At 58.8% G+C, this 23,717-nt stretch overlaps 1 protein-coding gene across 10 annotated transcripts in view; it reads right to left on the bottom strand.

Annotated features, from left to right (window-relative positions):
* NCOR2 (nuclear receptor corepressor 2) overlaps window positions 1-23,717 on the bottom strand; it is a 239,145-nt gene that overhangs the window by 17,132 nt on the left and 198,296 nt on the right. For 9 of the 10 annotated variants that reach the window (XM_055550325.1, XM_055550331.1, XM_055550329.1 and 6 more), the window contains 16 exons: window positions 21,543-21,663; window positions 20,214-20,385; window positions 15,671-15,835; window positions 14,436-14,575; window positions 13,668-13,770; window positions 13,359-13,463; window positions 12,956-13,059; window positions 9,766-9,916; window positions 7,017-7,157; window positions 6,560-6,646; window positions 5,646-5,944; window positions 3,500-3,854; window positions 2,199-2,420; window positions 1,372-1,623; window positions 323-472; window positions 35-184 (listed from right to left, as the gene is read on the bottom strand). In XM_055550325.1, the coding sequence (XP_055406300.1) occupies window positions 35-184; window positions 323-472; window positions 1,372-1,623; window positions 2,199-2,420; window positions 3,500-3,854; window positions 5,646-5,944; window positions 6,560-6,646; window positions 7,017-7,157; window positions 9,766-9,916; window positions 12,956-13,059; window positions 13,359-13,463; window positions 13,668-13,770; window positions 14,436-14,575; window positions 15,671-15,835; window positions 20,214-20,385; window positions 21,543-21,663 (2,717 nt within the window). The remainder of the gene's footprint in view (window positions 1-34; window positions 185-322; window positions 473-1,371; window positions 1,624-2,198; window positions 2,421-3,499; window positions 3,855-5,645; window positions 5,945-6,559; window positions 6,647-7,016; window positions 7,158-9,765; window positions 9,917-12,955; window positions 13,060-13,358; window positions 13,464-13,667; window positions 13,771-14,435; window positions 14,576-15,670; window positions 15,836-20,213; window positions 20,386-21,542; window positions 21,664-23,717) is intronic. The other variant, XM_055550328.1, reaches the window with a different exon arrangement.

The raw sequence follows: 23,717 nt of genomic DNA, 5'->3' as shown, positions 1-23,717 counted from the left end.
CCCGGGGCGCGGGCTGGGGGCTCGGCCGTCCTACCGGGTCTCCAGATGGGCGCGTGCTCTACGGTGGTGGTGGACGTGAGGATGGACTTCTCCCGCTCGCGCTCGCGCTCCCGATCGCGCTCCCGTTCCCGCTCCCTCTCGGTCGAGGACGTGGTGGTGGGTTTTGTCAAGTGAGTGGGGCCTCCTGGAAACCCAAAGGCCTGAGGCTCAGCCCCAGGGACAGGAAGCCCCGCCCCCCACCACCCCGACTCATCTTCCGGGATGGAACAGAGAGGGCAAGGCATCTGCCCAAGGACGCCCAGCACTAGGGTGGGGGCATCACCTGGGGAGAGCGGTGAGCTGCTGAGCCGGCTGCTGAAGTGCTGGGGTGCGGTGGGGAGGTAGGCGAGGCGGTCCATGGCCGTGGCTGGCGTGCCTGGTGTCGGGGGCACCAGTACAGGCAGGTGTGGCACTTGAGACAAGTCGATGATGCCTGTGAGAGAGGAGGTGGGGCTGGGGGCTGCAGCGACGTGGGGAGGAGAGGAGCCAGGCTGCCTGCTCGCTGGACCGCACCACCCGGTGGAACACCAGACACCCTCTGAGAAGCAGCACTGCCTGGTGCTCCCTCCTTGGTGCACGCCCTAGGTCTGAATGCCGGCTGCTCACAGCCCCTCCTCCCTTTGCTCCCAAGCCCTGAAGTAGAGGTAGTTGCAGGTGGCGCCACTGCATACACTGCTGTACCCCTTTTGCCTGTGACCCTAGGCCATCAGTTGCTTGTATTCAATCCCCACTGTTTGAAATACCTAGTGTGACCAGTTTTAACAACTAGACCCTAACTAGGACTTGGTTGTTCTGAAAGAACATTCCGGAAGTGTTTCTAGACAGTGTAATATTCATGTGCAAAGTAACCACGGGCTGGTTGCTCATCAAGGGAACAAGAAATTCAAACAGCCTTACATTTACATGTTTGTTTGTTTTTTTTAAGGACCACATACATCAACAGCACACAGGCACACGCAGAGCCCATGTGTCGTCCAGGATGCAACCACACACAACTCTAAACACTGGCAGTGTGGTGGTTAAGACGTGTGCTTTCATCGCCATGGTCCTGGGTTTGATCCCTGGTCGGGGAACTAAGATCCCACAAGCTGCGACATGCAGCTAAAACATATGAATAAGTTAAAAGAAACCACCCGCTGGGTCTGTGCGTGCTCTCAGCGAGGTGACACCACCCAGGACTCTACAGTGACCACTCTCGGCAAGGGCAGATGTACAGGCGTGGGCACATACGTGTCCTCTGCTTTCAGGAACCTGGGCAGACCAGGGATAAGGCCGATTCTGGGTAGAGGGTCCTGCCCACCTGTGTGCCTGGCAGCTCCCCGCCCCACCCACCTCGCGGGCCAGTGGCGTAGTTGAGGGCCAGTGAGGACTCTCGGGGCGACAGGCCCCTCAGCATGTCGGCTCGCTGGGCCATGGCGGTGGCCGCGTTGTGGTGCATCTGCTGCGAGGTGATGTAGTCGTTGATGATTGTCTGGCGGTTCTCCAGCGCCGCCGTGTCGGGGTAGCCGCGGATGAGGTAAGGCGGGTACAGGTGTGGGTAGGTGGGGTTGGGGGCCAGGTGCCGGGGCAGGTAATAGGCAGCGGCTGCCAGGAGAAGGGGAATAAGTTCAGGCCGGCCCACACCTCGGCTGGGAATGCCCCTCTGCCTGTCTTAATGCCCCCACAGCTTCTCCCAAACACTCCCACAAAACAGAATTGAGAGCCTCAAAGTAGAAAAACCCTTGCTCTCCAACATACACGAGGGTGCCTCTTGTTGATAATATTCTTGGGATCAAAATTCACCCAAACACAGGGTATCCGAAATGCAGATCACAAAAATACCTAAGGGCTGTGTCCTTTTACACAGATTTTCAGATCATGTCTGTTTGGGGAAAGCACACCCTTGAGCCCTCTTTTGATACATTTACAATTTTCAGGGTGCTGATTAAGTCTCACAGGAAAAGAAAACCATTGAAAAAATGTTTAACCCAGCATGACCCTGAGAACCCCCCAAGAGAAATTCTTTCTCACCTCAACTGCTGACATGACTGCATTGTTGGGTCCCTCCCTCTCCCTGCCCTGCACCTCAGCTTCCCCTTCTAGTGGAGCCTAGCTGATGCCTGAGGAGCCCTTGGGCTGACACTGATGCTACAGGGTTCCTTGGGTCTGGGACAAATCACCTGCATCCAGAGGGATTCCTCGGGGTATGGAGGTGGGGTCGAAGGCCAGCGGGATGTGGCCGCGGTACAGGTCCACGCCGCTCACCCCCCGGAGCAGGTGCTCATAGGGCGAGATGGGGTGGGGGTGGTGCTCAGGCACGCTGCTGTGCGGGGACTTGGCAATCTCCCGGGGCGTGGATGTCAGCTTCCGGTCCTGGGATGCCTTGCTGGACGAGAGACTGCCTGTGGGGATGAGCCAAGTGCAGATGGCATCGGACCTCAGACACGGGTGTCCCACGCCCTACATGGGGGCTGCTGCAGCTAGTGCTTATGGGAAATCGTTTGAGGGTAGGGTCTCTGGGGTCCCAGGAACCAGGCCTCTCCGTCCATCCATTTGCCTCTAGTTCATTTTTCGTTTTTACTCATTCGCTCATTTGCTTCTGCTTTTTATTCTTTTAAAATGCTCATCCATTCTTCTGTCCCCTTTTCTTCTCATTCATTCAATCAACCAAAAATATTTATCATGTGTCTACGATATGCCTAGTACTTTCTAAGAGCTGGGGCTCCCCCACCAAACCAAACAGGAAAACCCTAGCCCCCATGGGGCTGACATTCAATGTAGGAGGCAGATGATCAACTAGTCATCAAAAAAGAATTTCAAAGTAATAAATGCTCTGAAGAAAAATTTAAACTGTGATAGAATGTGACCAGAATAGTGAAGGGGGAGGGTGACCATAAGTAACCTCCCTGACAGTGTGACATTTGAACAGAGTTCTAAAGGGCAAAAAGAAACCAGTTAGGTAAAGATCTGGAGGGGGGAGGGTGCATTTCAAGCATAGGGAAACTGCACATGCAAAGGTCCTGAGCAAAGAAAGCTGAGTGTGGTCAAGTAACAGAGATAAAGCCGTGAGATGGAAAGGCGGGTGGAGCTGGATCCTGCATGGCCATGGTGGAAAAACGGTGACTTTATTTTTCCCCCTAGGAGCAGTGAGAAGTCACTAGAAAGATTTAAGCAGAACAGTGGCGTAACTGATGTAAATATTTCAAAAAAGTATTCTGGCTGCCGTTTTGGGGAGCAGATTATAGCAGCACAAGAGAGTAGCCAGGGAAGCCAGGTGGACTGGAGGCGGCAGGGAGATGCAGAGAATTCTGAGGATGGTCTGGAGGCAGAACCCACAGGTTTGGCAGGTGGGCTGGCTGTGGTGGCCCTGAGGATGCTCCTGAGCCAAGGGGTGGACGGTAAAGCAGTTTTCGGAGATTAGAGCCCACCGCGGCCCCGCCCCCGCCCCGCCCCGCCCCTCCTTGCGCCCTCCCCCACGCACCCTCCTGCAGGCGCGGGGTGGGCTCCCGTGTGGTCACTGGTGATCCGCGGGGTAGGTGGCCGGCGAAGGGCGCCGCGTGGTCCTCGTAGGTCAGGGGGCTCTGTCGTGGCTTTCCCAGCTCAGGCACGATGACCGGGGCCCCCCGGGTGATGGAGCCCCCCGAGCTGCTGACGGCACCCGACCGGCTCTTGAGGCTCTCCTCGTAGCAGGCGCGCTCCAGCGCCCGGGTGTCGGCCATCACGTCCAGCGGGTGCACGGCCGGGAACGTCCGGCCCGGACTGCCGATGATGGAGCGCACGTCGTGCTTTTTGGAGCCAGTGGAGGACGTGCTGGTGTCATACTTGAGCGGGGTGCCCTGGCGGGCGGGGGGGAGGGAAGGGGGGACGTGACCACCAGTGGCACAACCTCTCTGAGCCTCAGTTTCTCTGCTAGGAAATGGGAGAGACATCTCCTCCAGGGGCAGGGGTGAAGGGCTTTGCTAAGCCTAAGATGAGCCCACCTGCCCTTGCCCTGCCCACCCCTGGCCCCCAGGGCCACCCTGGGGGCTGCAGAAGGGGGCACAAAGTGCAGAGGTCAGCCCTTCCTGAAGCAAGTGGGGGACCCTTGGTTGGCCCTTGGGATTTGCTGGAAAGAAACTTAACAACCCCATGAGGGCAAATGCCTTCTTCCCATCAGTCTGGGACCCTCCCTGACCCACCCAAAGCCAAGCCAGAAAATCCAGCAGTAAAATCCAGTTCCACCACCCTGAGGTTCAAGTCTCAGAGGTCAGGGCTGAGGTTATGTCTGCTCTTTGGCCAGAAAGGGCAGCTGAAGGAACAGGGGTCATGATGAGACTGTAACCCGGCTGCCTGGGAGAAGACCCCACCCTGTCTAAGCAGGCCTGGGAAACCCAGGATACAGTGGGCTCTGTGTCTTTGCAAGTAAGAGGACTCTGCTTTTATTCACGAATGTTTTACTTACTTTCTTAAGAAGGGGAAATGCACTCATTTTAGAAAGAATATTCTAGAATCAGACTGGCCTCCCTTTCGGATCTACGATGGACTCTTGCCACTGACCCCCAACCACCTGGAGGCTGAGTGCCAAACCTGATCCCTGGCCTTCAACGGCCTTCCCACCGCTCCTGCCTTCTCCCTAGGTGCTTCTGAGCCTTGACTCAACTGTGAGGCCCCCTGGACACCTCCCTACCACCTCTCAGCCATGCAGTCCCCATGGATCTCATTCTCCTTCCTGTTCACATCTCTGACCCTATGAAGAGACAGTGGCCCTTAGGTCCTCTAAGGGACCAGTTCCTCACAGAGTCAGAGTTCATCTTCCCCTTCTAGGCTGGGGCTTCTGGGCGGCCCAGTGCAGGCAGTGGATAGGCGCAGGGGTTGGGTGGGGATGCAACCTGCTGGAGGAGGCCAAGACACAAAGATGCTACAGATGTAAGGACATCTGGACTTGAGGTTCACAATGGCCATTTACTTGCTGTGTGACCCCGGACAAGTTGCTTAACCTCTCTGAACCTGTTTCGTCACCACTAAAATGGGGACACCTCACAACATGTGAGGGTTACATAAGTCATGACGCCAAGTTCTCAGGCAGCGAGCGCCTGGCTCACACTTAGGGTGCAATCAAGCTTTATTACACCTAGCTCTGGGCTCTCAGCAAGCTTCTTGACCTCTCTGGGCCTCAGTTTTTCCATCTGAAGAATGGGGGTGATGGGTATAACTTCATGCTCAGATGCTTCAGTTGTGTCTGACTTTTTGTGACCCTACAGACTATAGCCTGCAAGGCTCCTCTGTCCATGGGATTCTCCAGGCAAGAATACTGGAGTGGGTTGCCATGCCCTTCTCCAGGGGATCTTCCCAGTCCAGGGATCAAACCCATGTCTCCTGTGTCTCCTGCATTGCAGGCGGATTCTTTACCCACTGAGCCACCTGGGAAGCCTGAGTGTGACTCTCCTGGGCTGTAAATACAACTGAATGAGGTCATGAGTATAATAGCCCCTGCTATGGACCCTGAAATGGATGTAATGACAACTCAGTAGTGAGCAGCTGTGTGACCTTGGGTATGGCACTCAACAAGTCCAGGCCTCAGTTTCCCCATCTGTAGGGGCCAGAGCTATGCCTATTGGTATCCTCTGCCCCGACCTTGGCCCCCGTACCTGCGTGATGGAGCCCTCCTTGAGCGGCCGGGGGGCCAGGGGCAGCTCGGGCGTGCGCCGCAGCTCCTCCCGTGGAATCTCGTGGATGGAGCGGCCGGCCTCCTTCACCGTCGCCACCAGGCCTTCGTGGGCTGGCTTCAGCTTCAGAGGACCCAGGGCCTCCAAGGGCCGGGCCTTGTAGGCCTCAGCCAGGTCCCGAGGGGGCGGAGGCGGTGGTGGCGGCGTGCCCTCGCGCTTCAGGAGCTTGGCCTCCCGGCGCTGGTAGTCTTCCTGGGCCTCCACATAGGACCGTGGGATCCCTGCCAGGGAGGAGGGGGCGCTGACGTGTGTGCACTTGCCTCCCACCTTGCTCATCCTAACCTGGGGCAGATTCTGAAGCCTGACTACCTGGGTTCAAGTCCTCACGTGCTGTGTGACCTTGAGCATGTGACTTGACCTCTCTGAGCCCTCAGGTTCTTCATATATAGAATGGGAGTATTAACTGAAGCACCTCACCAAGTCATTCACATTCAGTGGGATGATACAGATACAAAGCATGTTAAAAAGTACTTCGCTTGCCACTGACCAGCCAGGAGAACGTGGGTGTCTTCCTTTCGGAGGCTGTTCCATAAGATGAGGAACAGAGAGCACTTGGGGTAGCGCCCAGCACAGAGCACAGGAGATGCTCATTAAGTGACAGAGTGAAGGGTGATGGGTAGTAGTTTGTTTTCGATTTTTGTTTTCATGCCTTGCTCTGCCTTTCAACCTGCACCTGTACCTGTCACGTACACGTGTGTTACACGCCTTCCCTGGGTGTCCACGGCACTCTGGTATGCCTCCCCTCCCCTGCCCATCTTGACTGTAAACCCGAGGGCTTGTTGCAGCTGCCACGAGGGTGCGGTGGCTGGGCACGCCGGGAGCAGAGGGCAGCGTACCTTGCGTGATGGAGCCTCGGATATGGTGCTGCTCTTTGAGGTGGTGGGGGCTGTGTCGCTCAGGCGGGATGGCGCGGCCCATGAGACCTGGAGGGGGCGGGCGACAGCATCGTCTCACGGCTCCCTGACCTGGCCTTGCGCAGTGACAGGCCAGAGTCTACAGCCCCTGCCTCCCTCCAGCAGGTCCCTCCAGCCACCCAGTCCCCGAGATGATGCTGGTGGTGGTGGCGACAGAGGACCCAGCTGGCAAGTGGCCTGCTTTCTGGGCCCTGTGCTACCTCCGGATGGAGGCTCAGAAACTCCCAGCCTCAGTTTTCCTATCTGTAAAGTCAGGAAAACTATTCCTGCACTCCGTCCAGGGGGAGCTGATGTAACCCAGCAAGTGGGGAAGCCCGCCGGGGCAGGTCCTACGGCCCCCGCTCCACCCCCAGAGTAGGGAGCCGGGCAGGGCACACACCTTCGATGCTGGCTGAAGAGATGGCCCGGCTGACGCGGCCCTCCATCATGTCGTAGGTGCGCTTGGGGGCGGCCGTCTCGTGGGGAGGACCCGAGCTGCTCCTGCCGTCCTCCTTGGAGCACTGGGATACGGACATGCCACCTGGAAACCAGACCACGCTCACGATGCAGGGTGGCCCCGGGAGGCTGTGTGCAGTGAGCCCAGGGCCAGCAAACTGGAGGGCCAGAAGGCGACTGCGGCTCAAACAGACCCCCGTCAGGAGAGCCCGTCAGTCATGCAGCTGAAGCCGGGCCCAGCTGAGCCTTCCTGCAGGAACCCCCAGCCGGCAGTCCAGCCCAGGGCATGCTCTGCTGGTTGGTAGGTCTGTCCTTTGACTGTCCACAGGCATGTGAGTCTGTGTACAGACGAGCACTCGTGGGAGCAGACATGTGATGGGAATGTGTGGAACCACGTGCATGTGAGCAAAGATGCACCAGCCGAGTGTGAACACTCAGGGCTGGCACAACCATCCCTGTGTGTCAATGTGGGTCTGTGTGTGTGTGCGCACGTGTGACACTGTGTGTGTGTGCCTGTCCACTGTGAACAACGTGAGGCCACGTGCAAAAAACTATGTGCATCTGTGTCCACGTGGGGAGAATGTGTGTCTAGTTGGATGTGGGAGGGACAAGGAGGGTCCACAGCACGCGTGGCCTCATCAAGCCAGGCTGAGCCCAGAGGGCGGGCACGTCAGGCTGGGCACACGGGTGCTCGACAGGCCATGGGTCTGAGCAGCCAGGAGGGGGGCCCTGAGGAGGCCACGGTTCGGTCTTGCCCATTGGGCTGGAGGCTCCTGAGTCGGCCTCTCCTTCCAGGGGTGGCAGAGTCCGCGGGTATCAGAAGCAAGTCCCGCATGCCCCAGGCTGGCCCGTTAGGATAAAGGGCACCCTGGCTCTCACAGATTTCCATCACGACCCCGAGAGGTCCTCAGAGCAGGAGCTCCTCCATGGGGTTACAAACTAGTGGCCAGCGGATAGATGGTATTGCCGCTCCTAATTTTTCTCAAAATTGATCGCTGATGTTTAAACACCAGGAGATGTCAGATAAAAATGGAGAGATCAGAAGTCTGGCTGGCGAGCTTGCACTTGTTACAGGGCGACAATCAGCTGTTGGAGAACAGAGGCAGGGGCTCCCTGTAGAGATGGCCGTCACTCCCGGGGTTGCCATAGTCTCCTCCCCACCATCTACCGCCTGCCACTGGCATCACTAGTCCCCAGACCCCAGGAAGCATGTGAGAAATGAAAAGCCTTGATGGACACCCTTTCTGAGGATGCTAAACCTAAGGCCTGTAAGGGCTCAAGAACTGATGTGGAGGCCTGAGTGGAGATGCCACCCAGGGCTCCCTGCTCACGACACCTTGACTGCTTCTCTGTCCACCCTTCCCAGGGCCCCTGGCCATCCCCCAGGGCACTCAGCCATACTGAGGCTGGCACAGAACGCAGCTGACAGCCTGTCCCCAAGGCTGTCTCCACCACTTGGTAGCAGAGAGAGGCAAGTGCCTAAGCCCCACGGTACCACCTCCGCTTCCCAGGACCTGGGGGGCCGTGGGGGCTGAGGGCCGGGCCGGTGGAGGCGGATAGTGAAGAGAAAGCACCCGCCCATTGGAGAAGAAGCAATTTGCGGCCCTACGGCTGCCAGCGGCTGAGAGGGGCGCCCATTAGCGGCTTTTATCTCTGCACCCCTGGGTGCCCGAGGCTGCCAGGAAATTGACATCTCAGCCCTTGATTCCCTTAATTCCTTCCAGGCAGGGCTCCTGGGTGGGGAAGCGGAACCCAGGGAGAGTGAGTGGAGTGAGGAACACTGAAGTGGGGGGCCCAGGGCGTAAGGGGGTGGCATGTCACTGGCTACCGCCCCTGCCTGCCACCCTCGTGCCGTCAATCAGAGAGCACAGCCTTTGCCAGGAGCCTAGGGGTGTGAGCTGCGGGCTTCTGCTCCCTGGGCCTGTTCCCCCACTTGCAAGGCTGGCCATAAGTCTGCTTCCTAAACTGTAAAGAACTAGGCAGAGGTGGGAGGCAGCTAAGGCTGATCTTCAGCTGCTCTGACTTACATACCTACAGGGATGGGGAGGTCACCACCTCTCTGATTGTGCTTCCTGGTGTCACCCCAGCCCTGCCTCGCGAGGAACCCACCTCAATGGACCAAAGACTCTCCCCACCCCCATCCCAGGGCTCCTGTTCTCTGAGGGGTACAGAAGAACCACTGGACACCATTGTACCTCAGCTCCCACACCTGGAAAATGGGAAGACAGTCCTTCACCTCGGCTCTCAACCACACACAGCTGACAGGAGGGCAACACACTCCCCAAGACTTGTTTTCTGAAGACACCTGGCTGCCCTTTAACCCCAACCATATTTTCTGGAACCTTCTCTCTTGACCAGCTCCAGAAACACCAAAGTCTGGGGTTTGGTGAATAAGCCACAGTGGATACAGACAGGTTTAATGACAAGATTAACGAGGTGACTTCCCATTTGCACCTGGGGGGGGGGGTTGTCCTGAGAGCCTTCTGAGGGGGCTTCATCTGCTGGACCCCCAGCCCCTGGCATATGGGTGGCCCCCAGTAAATATCAAGCGACCAGATGAACAACTACCTCCAGGTCCTCACTGGTCCTCTACTTCAGGAGTCCTTGCCGGACATCAAAGAGCCCTGAATGGGACGGCTTGGCCAGCCCCTGCCCGCCCACCAGCTTCTCACAGCCATGGCGGCATCACTCACCCTCGTAGGAGAGCACATGGCCCTTTTTGCCCTCATAGATGACGTGGCCCTTGGGCAGCCCATCCTCCCGGCTGCGGTCCAGGCGGCTCGGGCTGTCCTCACCGATGATCCTGGTGATGGTTCCCTTGTACAGGACATCGGCCGGTGTGCCCTGGGGGTGTGGAGGCGGGTATCACCTGCAGGCTCTGGCCAGGGACTGCACCCACCCCCCCAACTCGCCAGACATGACCAGGACGTGTGCACGTGTGCCTTCCAAATCCACACGGGCACACATGTGTATATCACTGCATACGTGTTCATACACATGCGGCTTCAAAAGGGAAGGCAGAGGGACTTCCCTGGTGGTCCAGCGGTTAGGACTCCATGCTTTCACTGCCGGCACCCAGGTTCAATTCCTGGTCGAGGAACTAAGATCCTGCAAGCTGCCGTGTGGCCAAGGGAAGAAAGAAAAAATGGGGGAGGCAGAGCCCTCCAGAACACAACCACACGGAACAGACATCAGCGATGTTAATAATAAGCTCTGAACCCTGTACAGGTATTGACTCATTTAATCCTGGAAACTGAGTCAGGTACTACTGTGCCTATTTCAGAAGAGGAAACCCAGGCACCAAGACACCAGGTAGCTTTGCCCAGGGTCACCTGGCTAAACGAGGGCAGAGCCAGGCTGGGGAGCTGGGCAGTCTGGCGCCGGGCCCGTGCTTCCACTTGCACCATGTGAATTGTACTTTCTCAGAGCCTGGATGCTGGGATGCCGGTCCACATGCCTGTGACCGCGTGTCGCTCCCCAAACGAGAGTGGGGACTCACATCACGGCAGGACACCAGAAATCTGAGCTCTGACACAGGGTTTCTCAACCTCGGCACTGTGACCTGTGGGGCCAGATGCTTCTCTGTGGTGGGGGCCACCCTGGCCACTGCAGGACACTTAGCAGCGGCCCCTACCCTGGCACCCTGGGCTCTGCCCACTAGATGCCATGTGATCCCCTCAACCTGCCCCTCCAGATATGACAATCAAAGACGTCCCCAGACACTCCCCAGTGTCCCCTGGAGGATAAAATTGCCCCCGTCAGGAACTACGGCCTTGGAGGGAATGTGCTTCCTATTGAGGGGTATATTCAGGCAGACAGAAGATAGCCCCATGGGGTAGCATCCTGCCTTGGATGACTTCCAGGAACATGAGTGTGGGGATCAGAATATAAATCTGGAGTCAGACTGCTGGATGGCAAACAGCAACTTTACCAACGGGTTGCTATGTGACCTTTGTCAAGTCACTCTGCCTCTCTGAGCCTCAGTCTGTCCATGTGCAAAACAGACACAATCTCTGCCTACGATTCTCGAAGGCACTTGGCACAGACAAGCTGTCCCCAGATCAAGATGTCTCTCTTCTCCTTCTATGAATCCAAGAGCCAATTCAGAGATGTGAGTCTGATTGTGTGCCAAGCCCGGGACTGGTGCCCTTCGAGTCTCCCCATGGGAGCATCTCTGCCAAGAAACATCCTTCTATGGGGTAAGGGCAATGACTGGCACCCCCTGGGCTTTTATCCCAAATCCTGGTCTTCAAGGAGGAGAAAAACAAAATGCCCTCACAGGTCTCCAGACAGGTCTCCCCAGATGTCTCAAAGCAGACACCCTAGGTAGGATCCACTGGTCACACTTTGGAAGACTTGTGCACAAACAGTGCAGAATAAACGGGCTTCAGTTTGGGTGACGGTCCAGGGGTGGGCAGTCACCTCTCTCCTCAAAAGGGCACAGGGCAGCGGAGCCAACTGCATGTCATCAGGAAAGGCCTCTCCAGGGGCAGCTAACATAAGCACACCCATTATAAGTCTACGTGTGTAAGAGTGTGTGTGTGTGTGTTTGTGTTCCCCGCACAGATTTCATCACCACCTGGTCGAGAGGCTGTGGGAAAGTCTGACCCTCACACATTTGGCAGCTGCCACCCTCTGCCAACAACCATCACAGGGGTGTGAGTGACCGACACGGCTCGGGTCATGGCCACCTGGAAAGCAGAGGCCGACGGATGCCCAGGCACTTCAGATGTCGACCTTTAATCCCAAACCACTCTATGAGAATGACTCAGCAGGACTTCCCTAGCTGTCCGGTGGTTAAGACTCTGCACTTCAAACGCAGCAGGTGCAGGTTCAATCCCTGGTTGGGAAGTTAAGATCCCACACGCCAAAAAAAAAGTGATTTAAGAATCCCTACTATTTGAGTACTTATACTGAAGCTCCAATACTTTGGCCACCTGATGCAAAAAGCCGACTCATTGAAAAAGACCCTGATGCTGGGAAAGATTCAAGGCAAAAGGAGAAGAGAGTGACAGAGGATGAGATGGTTAAATGGCATCACTGATTCAATGAATATGAATTTGGGCAAACTCCGGGAAATAGTGAGGGACAGGGAGGCCTGGTGTGAGTGCTGCAGTCCATGGCGTTGCAAAAAGTCAGGCACAACTGAACGACTCAACTCAATATGAGAATGACTTAGCGAGAGACAATTTTACCAAAGGGGTTTCGAAACTGAATCGGGGGTGTCGGTCCCCTGCCTGGGTGAGTGTTTGGCCTGCCTTTGGCCCTAGGTACCTGGCAGCTGCCTTCATAAGCTGGTGATTTCAAAACCAACAGGTCTTAGAGAAACATGAAGTGTGAGGGGCCCCCCTCTGTGGTGTGATCTGAGGCCTCTGGGCTGCAAAGACACCTCACTGTCAGAGCCTGCAGCCTGAAGTTTCATCATTAAGACACGTATGGGAGGGGGTGCTCTTCCCCGGGCCCAGAATGCTGTTCCCTGAGGTTCCTGAAGGGCTCACACCTCTGAGAGGTCTCCCCCAGCTCCCCTGTCTATGTGGCCTCGGCAGCATTGGATGCTGTTAATCGCAGTGTTTGACAAAGTCTGAAATCACCGCTCAGCTTTCACCGGTCTGCCTCCCTCTGCTGCCCTGCCAGGTCCTCGGGGGGCCTCGAGGTTTTTGCTCAGCACGTTAAATGCCTGGCTCCCAGGAGAGAAGATGAACGCTCACAGAACAGACGGGTACCCCCAGGAAGCCACCCCATCCACTGGGGCAGGGGCCGCTCAGGGATGCCGGGGGGGGAATGGGTGGGCTGCCCACCGCTTTGTCCACAATCGGGGCCACGTCCAGAACGCCGCCTGCGAGTCCCACCCTGGTCCCGCACGCTGTGGCCCAGGACACCTACGTGGGTGATGGAGCCGCGGTACGTGATGGGGCTCTCAGAGGGGACCCGCGTGCTGGGGGTGCCCTTGGTGATGCTTCCGCCTGGAACCGAGCCCAGAGACGTCCCTGGAAGACATGAGACACAGGGCTTAAGAGCCGGGCCCAGAGCCACCCCAGCTGTGCTCCTGGTGACCTGCAAGCTCCACCCGCTCCACTCACGGTGTCTCAGTGCAGAGTCCCCCGCCCCTAAAGGGAGAGGCAGACACTTGGGAAGAGAGGCCGCCAAACCCTCTGGGAGCTGACACTTCTCAGCCAGGTTTTGGATAAGGGGTCCCATTCCTGCCTCGACCCTCCCTGGGGTGGAGGGGCAGCCACAGGGATGAGGGCAAGACACCGTGCCTCATGCCCAGCTCCCACGCCCTCACCTCTCAGGACGGAGGTCTCCTGGGCTGTAGGCACCCCCAGGCTCTCAGGGGGTCCGGCCTGGCCCCGTGGGGACAGCTGCTCCTGCTTCACTCCGCTGAATGGTGCTGGGGATGGGCGACAGCGGTGAGCAGAGCCACAGGGCAGGGATTCGGAGGCATGGCCCCCCGCCCCGCCCTACCCAGGGGCTGGGGGTCTTCCTCCCCATGCTCAGGCCAGAGTCCCAAAGGCCAAATTGCCCTCCCTCACCCCTTGACACAAAGGGTGGGAGACGAGCCCCGGCCGTCAAGGTTGGGGGTCTGGATCCTTACTCAGCTTCTTGGGGTCCATGGCGAGAGGCAGCCCCATGGCGATGGGGCCCACGGGGGCCTTGGCATGCTCTGAGTATGGGACGTGGAGCTGCACCGACATTCCCTGTGGGGGCAGAGGTCATGGGTCCCAGAGGCTTCAACCAGGGCTTCCTGACACCCGCTTTCACGAGAGCGCAAGAGGAGGGGAACCTTGGGACCACACACGGGTCAGGGAGGCCTGGGGCTCAAGTCCCGGCCCAGCTGCCCTGCTGAGCGACTGTGGAGAAGTCACTGCCTCTCCTGAGCCTCAGGGCCCTCACCTGTGTGGTGGCCATCATGACCTGGTTTAAAGGAAATGGTGCCCACGAGCATCTGGGCAAAGAGGAAGCCTTGCCCCTGCCCTCAGTATACAGCGGCAGGTCAGGGAGATGAAGGGGCAGGCAGACCAAGGCTTTGCACATGCTGGTGTCTCGTGAGCGTGCTCTTCCGTTTCACGGGGAGGCGCAGAGAGGTCAAGTAACTTGCCAAAGGCCGCACAGTCTGGATGCAGTGCCCCTGCTCTTGAATGCCCCATGGGGTGACCTCCCAAGGTCCTGAAGCCTGGGGCAGACTGCAGCCAGCTTGGACCCAGCCACTTGGGTGCCTGGCCCCCACCCAAACACCATCCACCCCAGTGACCCCTCCCCCAACTGTACAGATGCAAAGGCCAAACCCTTAAAAGAGGAAGGGGCTATTCTCTGGGCACCAGCTGGCACAGGTATTTCTGGGGAGCTGGCCCTCCCACCTCACCTGGGAGATGGCCCCCATTTGCCTCTCGAGGACGCTGGGGTGCTTGGTGGAGGAGATGAGGGGCGGTGGGTTGGAGATGGTGGGTGGCCGTGGCAGGACGGGCCGGGCGCTGTCGTGGAGGCCCAGGGGCAGCGGGTGACCTGCAGGGCACATGTCTGTCCTTCATGGGGCTCCAGAGCAGTCAGAGACACAGCCCCCGGGGCCACTCCCCACCCTGTCCCTGTCCTGTCCAGGGAAGTGCCTGTTCACACATGCCCCCTACTGCTCCTCTCCCACCTCTGCCCTGAGGAGCTGTCTGCATCCTTGGTTCAGACACCACTATGTCCACCCACCCCACCTCTGGGTCCTGGACCAGGTCCCTCCACTCTCCCTAGACTCCTTAATTGGTCTCCCCATCCCTCCTTTACCCTCCAATAGTTCATTCCCCTCACAGGAACCAAAAGGATCATTTTCAAAGTCTACTGGTTCACTTGCTTCCCCCGCCTCCGCTGCTGTGAACCTTCTATGGCTCCCCACTGCCTTCAGGGTAAGATCTTAGCCTGTGACACAGCTTTCGGGCTCACCTGACCTTGTGGGTGTGGTCTCCCCAGGCTCACTGGGCACCACGCTTCCACAATGGCAGTCTGATTCAGTGTCTCAAGCTTTGCCTGCTCTTTCCTGCCTCCGGACCTTTGCTCATGCTGTTCCCACTGCCTGGCATACCCTTCCCTGTTTTTCTGGCTCTTTTGGTTCATTCATCCTGCAGGATCAGCTCTGCTGAGGATGACCTTTGCTAATTAAAGTCCTTATCCACCTCTAGCCTTGCCCCTTCTATGGCTAGTAGGGCTTAGCAGGACTGGGAACCTCAAGAAAGATCTAAATCCAGCATGACTATATTTGTAAGCCAAAGCTGTCTCCTTCCCTCCTTACACCTTTCTCTCGACCTGCTCATTCTCCAGCTCTAAGTCACTGGTGGGAGTTAGCACTCCTACTCCAAACCTGCCTCTCTCATCATCAGCTCAAGCACCTCCCTAGTACCAGTGCTTCCGCTGTCATGCTGGAGATTCCTCAAACCTCAACGGAGCCCCCTTTCCCTTCATTGACCAGACCGTCCCTCCCATCAGGACCCGTCAGATTCTAAGAGCCTTCTGCACGCAGTTCCAAGCAGTGCCGAGTGACTGGTGGGTGACTGGTGGTACCCAGTGACTGCCCGCTGGCTGACTTGTGGAGGAGGCCAGCTGGGGTGAACTACTCACCAGGTGGGGCATAGGAGAAGGCCAGGGGGTCAGGGGCATGCGGAGAGGCCTTGATCACCTCGCGAGGGGGCACGGGGAAGGGCAGGCCTGACGTCCAGCACGAGGGGTCCGCGGGCAGCTTCTGGCCCTCAGCTGCAAAGGCCGGGAAGAACACAGGCTTCTCTGCTGAGGGGTGAGGCAGGGCAGGTAGTCAGCCACGCTCAGCCAGCCCTCAGGCCCCCAGCCCTGGCTGCCCTGCTCAAATGAGCCCCCCTCCCCTTGGCCTGCAGTGCCGGCCTCGGCCAGAAGAGGGTCCCAGCCAACAGTGATGGGGAGGAGGGGGGCTCCTAGGGTAGAGCTCCCCCAAGTCTGCAGACCAGGCACCACTCTGACTCTGTTAATGTCCTCCTGAGCATGAGTGTGCCTCGGGAGTGGGCTGGGGGCCTCTCTGCGACCCTTGATTTCAGCCCTGAAAAGACACAGGCACTGGCCCGGCCCCAGGTGAGCAAGGGGCCTGGACAAACCTCCCAACCAGGGGACGGAGCTGGCAGCAAGGGGCCCACCCACCGCCTGATTCTGCATGTACACTTGTACCGGAACGTGGTCACATCTACCTGCTTATTTATCATCTACGGCAGAGCTGAGGAGTTGCGACAGAGACTGTCTGGCCCACAAAGCCTGAAATATTTACTATCTGGCCCTTTCCGGAAGAGGCTTGCTGATCTCTTTAGATGATGAAGGTGGTCGAACAGTTTGCCAAGACCTGTGTACGTGTGCTCTGGTGGGTGCGGCTGGAGCCCACATGCTTGGGATGACGGCACGCGCACGTCAGCCTGTGTACTAGCGCGCTCCACGTCCGGGCACTGGGCCGGGTGTTTCAAAAGCATGAACTCAACGAGCCTCCTCGCAGACTTGGGAGGAAGAGAGCGCCCAGGCCCGGCATTGTGGAATGGGAGCCGAGTACGGACTCACTGATGGACTTATCTAGGGTTGGCAGCAATCTTTTGGCCAAACCAGGATTGACTCCTTGACCTCACGGCTGCTGCAGTAGCAGATAACAGAACAGCTCTCCCATGAGGGCTCCGACTAAGGGCACTGTGTGGACTGACTTATTTATCCTCCTAACACCCTTCAGGGAACTGATGAGGATTATCCCCATTTTGCAGATGAGAACACAGAGGCTTGGAGAGGCGAAGTCACCAGGTCAAAGGCTCAAAGCCAGCAAGCAGGAGCCCTGAGCCCAGGTAGATGGGCTGCAGGCTGTGACCTTAACCTTCGCAACACACCCTGAGCACCAGAAGAGGAGCAACAACTGACCCTGGATTCTCAGGCCTGAGGACTGCCTGCAGACACGGCCAAAGGCCAGGCCATCTTCATAGCGTTCTCCTGTGGCCTCTCGCTGCTGAAATCGGCCCTAAGCACCAAACCTCTCCTTTGAGACTTGGTGTCAGGCTGGAGGACCCCTGGGAGCTGGGGGGTGGGGGTGGGGGGACCGGGGAGTAACCGGCTGCTAACAACTTGGGAACACCAGGCCTGGGATGGGAATGGCAAGCAGGTGTCCTCCCTGGGGCCACCTCCAGATGACAAAGGGGTGAGGTTCTGAAGACCTAGCCGGGTGAGCGGGAGTGTGTTGGCAGCGATGAGAGGTGCCCGCTGTGGGCCTGGCAGGTGGGGTAGAGGCTGTGCGTGCTGTACACCCTCCCCGTCTCTCCTGGGAGAGACAGAGCTCCTGCTGGACCTATGTGCCTGCTGGTGGGGACAGCCTGCAGGAGGGGGGTCACACATGCGGGCAGTAACCCAGGTAGGGGTTCTCACACTCAATCTCCTCTAATGGAGCACCTCTCTAGGGCCTGCACCAGGCCCAGAAAAATCCCCAGATGCCCCGGATGGCGCTCATCCAGCGATCCGACCCTGTGCGCACCCGGGCTGCTCTCTCCAGCTCAGCCCTGGCTGTGGTGGGAGGGGGCAGGAGGCCTCCGGTGCTGGAAGGGAAACTTGGGCCCCGGCCAGGCTGGGCGGGCAGCCGAGAGCCTGGAAAGACAACCTGTTCCTCCAGCTGGGCCCGGGGAGCCAGAGGGGTGGGCGGAGCCAGTGGGCAGGGGAGGCAGGAGAGACCAGAGAGAGGTCGAGCTGGGTGTCAAGTTCACGCATGTGCCTAAGGGTGCTAGCTGCAGGGCAGCCCACCATACCCGACGCCAGGTGCGCCATCTCTGGTGCTGCCGAGCGATTCCAGGAAACGGCGCGGCCCTCCGCCGTGCCAACGGGCCGAACGCCAGACTCAGAAACCAGGGGGGAGGTGGCTCACCTTCTCTCGGGACAGGGCCTGTGACCAGTCCCAGCAGGCTCTGCCTGGCCCTGTGCGGTGTCCAGCCACCCAAGCGCAGCCCGACCTGGCTCAGATCTGGTGCTGGCCAAGGCTGTATGGGCCCCTGACGTTGCCATGAGGCTACCCCGCCCTGGGCTAGTGTCCTGGCCCTCGAATGTCCTTCCAGACCAGACCCCATGTCTCACACTACACTCTTGCCCAGCAAACCACACCCCCACCATGGGGAGTCCCGGGCCCAGCGTGGGTGACCGGCAGGGTCCCAGGAGGCAGCTGACACCCTGCATTCAACCCCATTCAGGTTCCTCAGCGGGTTCCACTGGCTTTGCCTCTGAAACAAAACCCCAACCCACTCCGCTTCCATCTCCACGGTCACCCACATAGTCCAGACTGCCACCGCTGCTGGCTGGGAACAGCGCTGTGCCCTCCTCCATCTGCCCACAACTCCCTGTAGCCCTTTCTTCCCAACAACAGTCAGAGAAAAAGATCTTTTCAAAATAGAAATCGGACTGCCTGATCTCTCCTCAGTCCCCAACACACACATACACCCTGAAAGTTCCTCTTGTTAAAGGCTTTCTTTTCCTGCACCCGAGACCAAACGTCCACAGCACCACAGCCTACAAGGCCCTACACAATCTGGTCCCCATCTCCCATCCTCCCCTCCCCTCTCCCCAGCCACCATGACCTCTTGTTGTGTCAGCTCTGCCAACACACCAAGCTTGCTCCTACCCCAGGGCCTTTGCACATGCTGTTCCTGGCACCTGGAATGCCCTTCCCCCAGATCTTCCCACCACTGCCTTCTCCTGGTCCCAGAGACCCCTTCTCTGAGCCCCTTGTCACTCATCCCATTTTGTCTCATTCATTCCATGAACTACCCTGAGGTCATCTTGCTTCCTTGCGTGTTCCCCTGCTTAACATACTCTCTCATTCACAAAACGGGCAGCTGGCCGGAGCAGGAACTTCATCCTGCTCACTGCCAGACCTGCACTCCCCAGGGGTAGTGCTTGGCGATGGTGGGTGTTCAACACATGTCCTGATCCCCTGGCCACACGCTGGATGGATGCATGCCCGTCCGCGTGGGTGGCATCTGAGACTTCCTATGGCAGGTGAAGGTAGCCGCAGGGAGACAGGTGGGGGGTGGGCCGATTAGCCGGGGAGTGTTTGGCAGACACATGCGACATGTGGAGCTGGCCTCCTTTAGGGACAGCCCTGCTTTTGTCCTCAGACACACAGCACCGCCCTCAGGGAGGTCCATGGCCAAGGGCCAGCCTGACTTTCTAGAGACGGCAAGATGCCGTACCAGAAGTTGCTCGAGGTGATGGCGCAGATGGCCCTGGCCACCTGAGTCTGTCCCTGGCGGTGTTGGACAGGGACGGTGGCCTGGGGTTCTGCTGCCCTTGGACCCCTAGAGCAGCCTTCAGGAGACTGGGCTAGGACAGCATGGGGGGAGCCTTTGGGGGGAGGGGTCAGCCCCCATTGCTTGCGCTGTGACAGGCTGATCTGGGATGGGTGTCCCTTAGGGATACAGGCTTGACACTTCTTGGGGCCAGTGGGGAGTGGGGCAGAGATAGAAGATCCAGAGAACAAGAAACCAGACCCCACCTGTCTCCTGACCTTGAACTTCACGTGGTGACAGTAAAGCACGCCCCGGGCAGTTGCTGCAACACAGCTGCTCGGGGAATCACTCACTGGCTCCCCAGTGAACCCAGTGACCTCGGCCTGGAATAAGGTCAGGGTGAAAGCTGGAGAGGGCAGTGCTTCCTGCCTAGGCCCAGAGTTGTTGCCAGCTGGCGCTGAGCCTCATGGTTCTAGAAGCTCACGTGTGGACTGAATCACATGGAACCAGAAACAGCCACAGACGTGTTTTCATATACGCACAGAGCTTGTGGAAATTTTGAGAAGTTGCCAATGTTGAGAAACTCTTAAGATTTCACATGAAAAGATGGATTTCTAGCTTCTCTGAAAGAACAACCCACAACCCCAGGCCTGAATTGCCACGTGGTGACTCTTGGCTGAGGCCAACGTGAGCCCACTTCAGAACGAACGTGCGTTCTCCAATTTGCTGCAGTCCCCACCACCCCCTACTGCCTCACTCCCACGCCTTTCACTCATTAACTTGGCCTGTCCTGCCGCCACAGCCATGGAGTTGGGAACAGCTGCTCGGCACACACAAAAGGCCCCTTATACCCGCCCATCAGCCTCCTCTCCCTCTGACTCCCTCAGCCACTGACACACACTTACCCTCCTTCTCGGCAGGAGGCGCAGGACTCCTGCTTTTGCCTCGAGGGCTGCTGCTTGGCGGCTGGGGGGTGTCACTCTCTGGCTGCAGGTGCTGCGATGGTGGGGGGGCAGAGGGAGCTGGCTTAGGGGGAGCTGCTTCCTCCCGGGGCGGCTCGTGGACTTTGGTGACCTGCTGGGGTAAAGCGAGGAGGAGGGGGTGTCTTTACAGGCTGTCTGCAGGTTCCAGAGACTAGGAAAAGCCTTCCAGGCCCCCTGCGTGTGACCAGCCTCGAAACTGAGGCCCAGGAGAGGTAGCAACACGCCCAAGGGCACACAGCTTGAGGGGCCAGGAGGTTGGGCTTTGTGCAAAGTGTAGGGGGTGTGCCCAGCCATCCCGGGTGCCTGGCTGTGGATGGGGAGCCCTCATTACCCTGCCCCTAGCCCCTTCCTTCTTCCCCAAATTTCTCGGGGTCTCAGAGAGATCCGAGCTGACAAATGGGACAGTGCCCGGCTGTGGGGAGCAGGCAGCACAGCCTGGCACTCCTTGTGCCCCTCACTCAAAAAGCCCTGGTCAGCTCGGAGTCTTTCAGCCCACAGCCCCCAGGTGCACTGGAAGGCCAGGCTCACGCCCTGGGAGAGGGCAATGACTATGTGAGTGTGCTAAGTCGCTTCAGTCGTGTCCAACTCTTGGCCACCCTATGGACTGTAGCCCGCCAGGCTCCTCTGTCCATGGGATTTCTCAGGCAAGAATACTGGAGTGGGTTACCATGCCCTCCTCCAGGGGATCTTCCTAACCCAGGGATCGAGCCCACCTCTCTTTCGTCTCCTGCACTGGCAGTCGGGCTCTTTACCACCAGCGCCACCAGTGACTGAGCCGTTACAATTACGGGCACCTGAGGATCCTCCTGCTTGGCCTGGAGAATTTTCTGGACAACCCCCCAACCCCTGCAGAGGGTCTCAAGTTAACTGGTGGGGCCCCGCCCTCCTCTCTGAGGTGTTGTGACAGTGGGGGGCTTCCTGCCTGGTCTGGGGGGCTCTGGAGAACCCTCGGCAGGCAGGGGTGGCGTGGTGAGAGCTGCCAGGCTGGGAAGCCAGAGGGAGGAGACCTGCAGGCCGGGTACTTTGGGGGCCCCTCAGCCCCTGTACTGTTCCTGCCTGTCTCCATGAGGATTTCTACAGGAAACAGGAGGTGGTGGGAAGAGGGGGAGCTGCAGATGCCGGGCCTCCACCTCCCTGGCCTGCAATCAGCCTGATTTATTGTCTCCCCAACAGGAAGTAAAGCTCATGGGGGCTCTGCGGGTCCTGGCTGGGTGGGGGTCCTGGGTCATGGGAGGCGGGCCTGGGACTCACAATTGGGGGGATGGCGGCCGCTCGCTGCTTCAGCTGCTTCAGGTCCAGTGGCTTCTGGGGTGAGGCGTTGGTCCTGGTGTCGCTGGTCGGGGTGAGGAGGCTGGGCCGTGGTGACAGGAGCCTGGTGGCAGGCGGGAGGGCAGAGGGGACGGGGAAACCAATGTCAGGCCCACGGGCTCACAGGCTCTCCTGGCTCCTGCCTGGACGATGTGGCTGTGGGGACCACCAGAGGGAGGCGAACGTCCAGAGCCGGGGAGACCTGGGGTCGGGGTGGGGGCTCCTCCCTCCCTCCTCTGCTCCATGCAGACCCCACAAGGGACCAAGACCCCTCCCACCCCAGCCCAGAGGATCAAACGCTCCCGAGATGGCCCAGGGCAAGGGAAGTCCTAGAGAAGCCCACACTCAGGGCCCGTTACCACGACTGGCCCTTGGGAAGCTGCTGGGAAACCCAAGAATCAACCTAATTAAGGCTTGGGAGGCTTAAGAGATTCAGGGAGATGACTCATCACCCAAGTATGAGAGGCTCAGGCCCCAGGGTAGGGGCCCGGGGTACGGTGCTGAGTTGGCCCTGCTTACTGGAGACGAGGACTGGGGCGCCCTCCCACTCAACCAGAATGCGTGGCTAACCGGAATCTCACCCGCATACCAGGCGGGTGCAAGCTCTGCGGGCACGGGGTCAGCATGTACACTGCCCGCCCTGCAGCCGTAAGTGGGGCTGAGCTGGGCCTGCAGGTGGCTTGTCCTCTAAAGCAAGGTCACGTCTGTCTGCTGACATGCAGAACAGGGCAGCAACCTGCTAAGCATGCACGGTGTGTGTGTGTGTGTGTGTGTGTGTGTCTGCACACGGGTGCACGGAGGTGGGCAGGAAGGGCAGGGGGCTAAAACATGGTGGGAAGCCAGGGCTGGGGTCACCCCAGGGAAGAACTGCAGTGTCTTGGGCGCCTGGGGCAGAGGCTGCCCTGGGGCGTGGCTCCAGAGCTGCTCACCGGTGTCCCCTCCTTGAGAGGTCTTCAGGGATTTCCAGGACACGACAGCCCTGGCCCGGTGCCATGCCACAAGCCCCGTCTGGTTCACCAGCTGGCATGAGGTCTCAAGGGCAGAAGCTCAGAGCCCCAGCCTTAGAGTCCCTCACCCCTGCACTGGGGCTGCCAGGTTCCTGCCCAGCTCTCGAGTCCTACCTGGGACCACCACTCGCTGAATACACAGCAGGCCTAGGGGAATCAAACAGTGTGCACGCACAAAGGCACTGGCCGTGGGCTGGATTCAGCCAGGAGGGAGAATCACAAGACAGGTCAGCGAAGCCTGAGGGTCCTGTGGGCACAGCCCCTAGTGTGTGCCGTGACCATCCTGGCTGACGCCACGTGCAGACCGTCGGCACAGCCCCTGCCTTCCAGGTAAGATCTGTGACAGCCAGGGTGCAGCTCATACCACCCAGAGCTGGCTGCCGGATGCCAAGAGTGGATCACGCGCCTTCCAGCCGGCGGTGCAGGACAGACGTGTGACGTGCAGGCGATGGGCCCCCTGCTCCCTGCGGTGACGGGATCGCAACCCGTGACGAGCCAGTTCCTTGGGTGCTGACCCCCTGCCCACATCTGCCACATGCTCAGCTGAGCAGAGACGGTCTCGGCGACACCCCCTGGGCTGCCCACGGCATGCAAGTGGCGCCAGGCTCCGAGGTCAGACTGACTTCATGCTCAGCTGGGCTTCACCGTCCTCCTGACCAGCTCACCCTCCCTGCCGTCCTCACCTCTCTCGACCTCTCTGGATCCTGCTCAGGCTCCCAGGACCACCGGAGGCCTCTCCTCTGGTGGCTGCCCATCTTCACGCCCCTGGAGACCCAAGCCCAGCCTCGTTTTGCCCTCTACCCTTGGGCCAAAGCACCCTGACCAGGTCTAAGAACCGATGCTCTCACTTGTCCTATACCCCTCACCCTCGGCTCCAAATGTCACTAGCCCAGCCTTGCTCCCCTCCTCTTGCAACTAATTATCACTGTCCACTTAAACCAACTTGTATTTGTAAACTTAAGAGTGAATACACTGCAGCCCTTCTGGAAAATGCTCTGGCATTTCCTCAGGAAGTGCATTAGAGTCACTATAGGGCCCAGCATTTGCACTGCTGGGCATACACTCGTGAGAATAGACACACACACACCCACACACCAACCGTTCACGAAAG

The sequence above is a fragment of the Bubalus kerabau genome, chromosome 16, assembly GCF_029407905.1.
Source record: "Bubalus kerabau isolate K-KA32 ecotype Philippines breed swamp buffalo chromosome 16, PCC_UOA_SB_1v2, whole genome shotgun sequence".
NCBI classification, from domain to species: domain Eukaryota; kingdom Metazoa; phylum Chordata; class Mammalia; order Artiodactyla; family Bovidae; genus Bubalus; species Bubalus kerabau.
The sequence above is the reverse complement of the archived record's forward strand: the minus strand, read 5'-3'. Positions and strand labels throughout refer to the sequence as shown.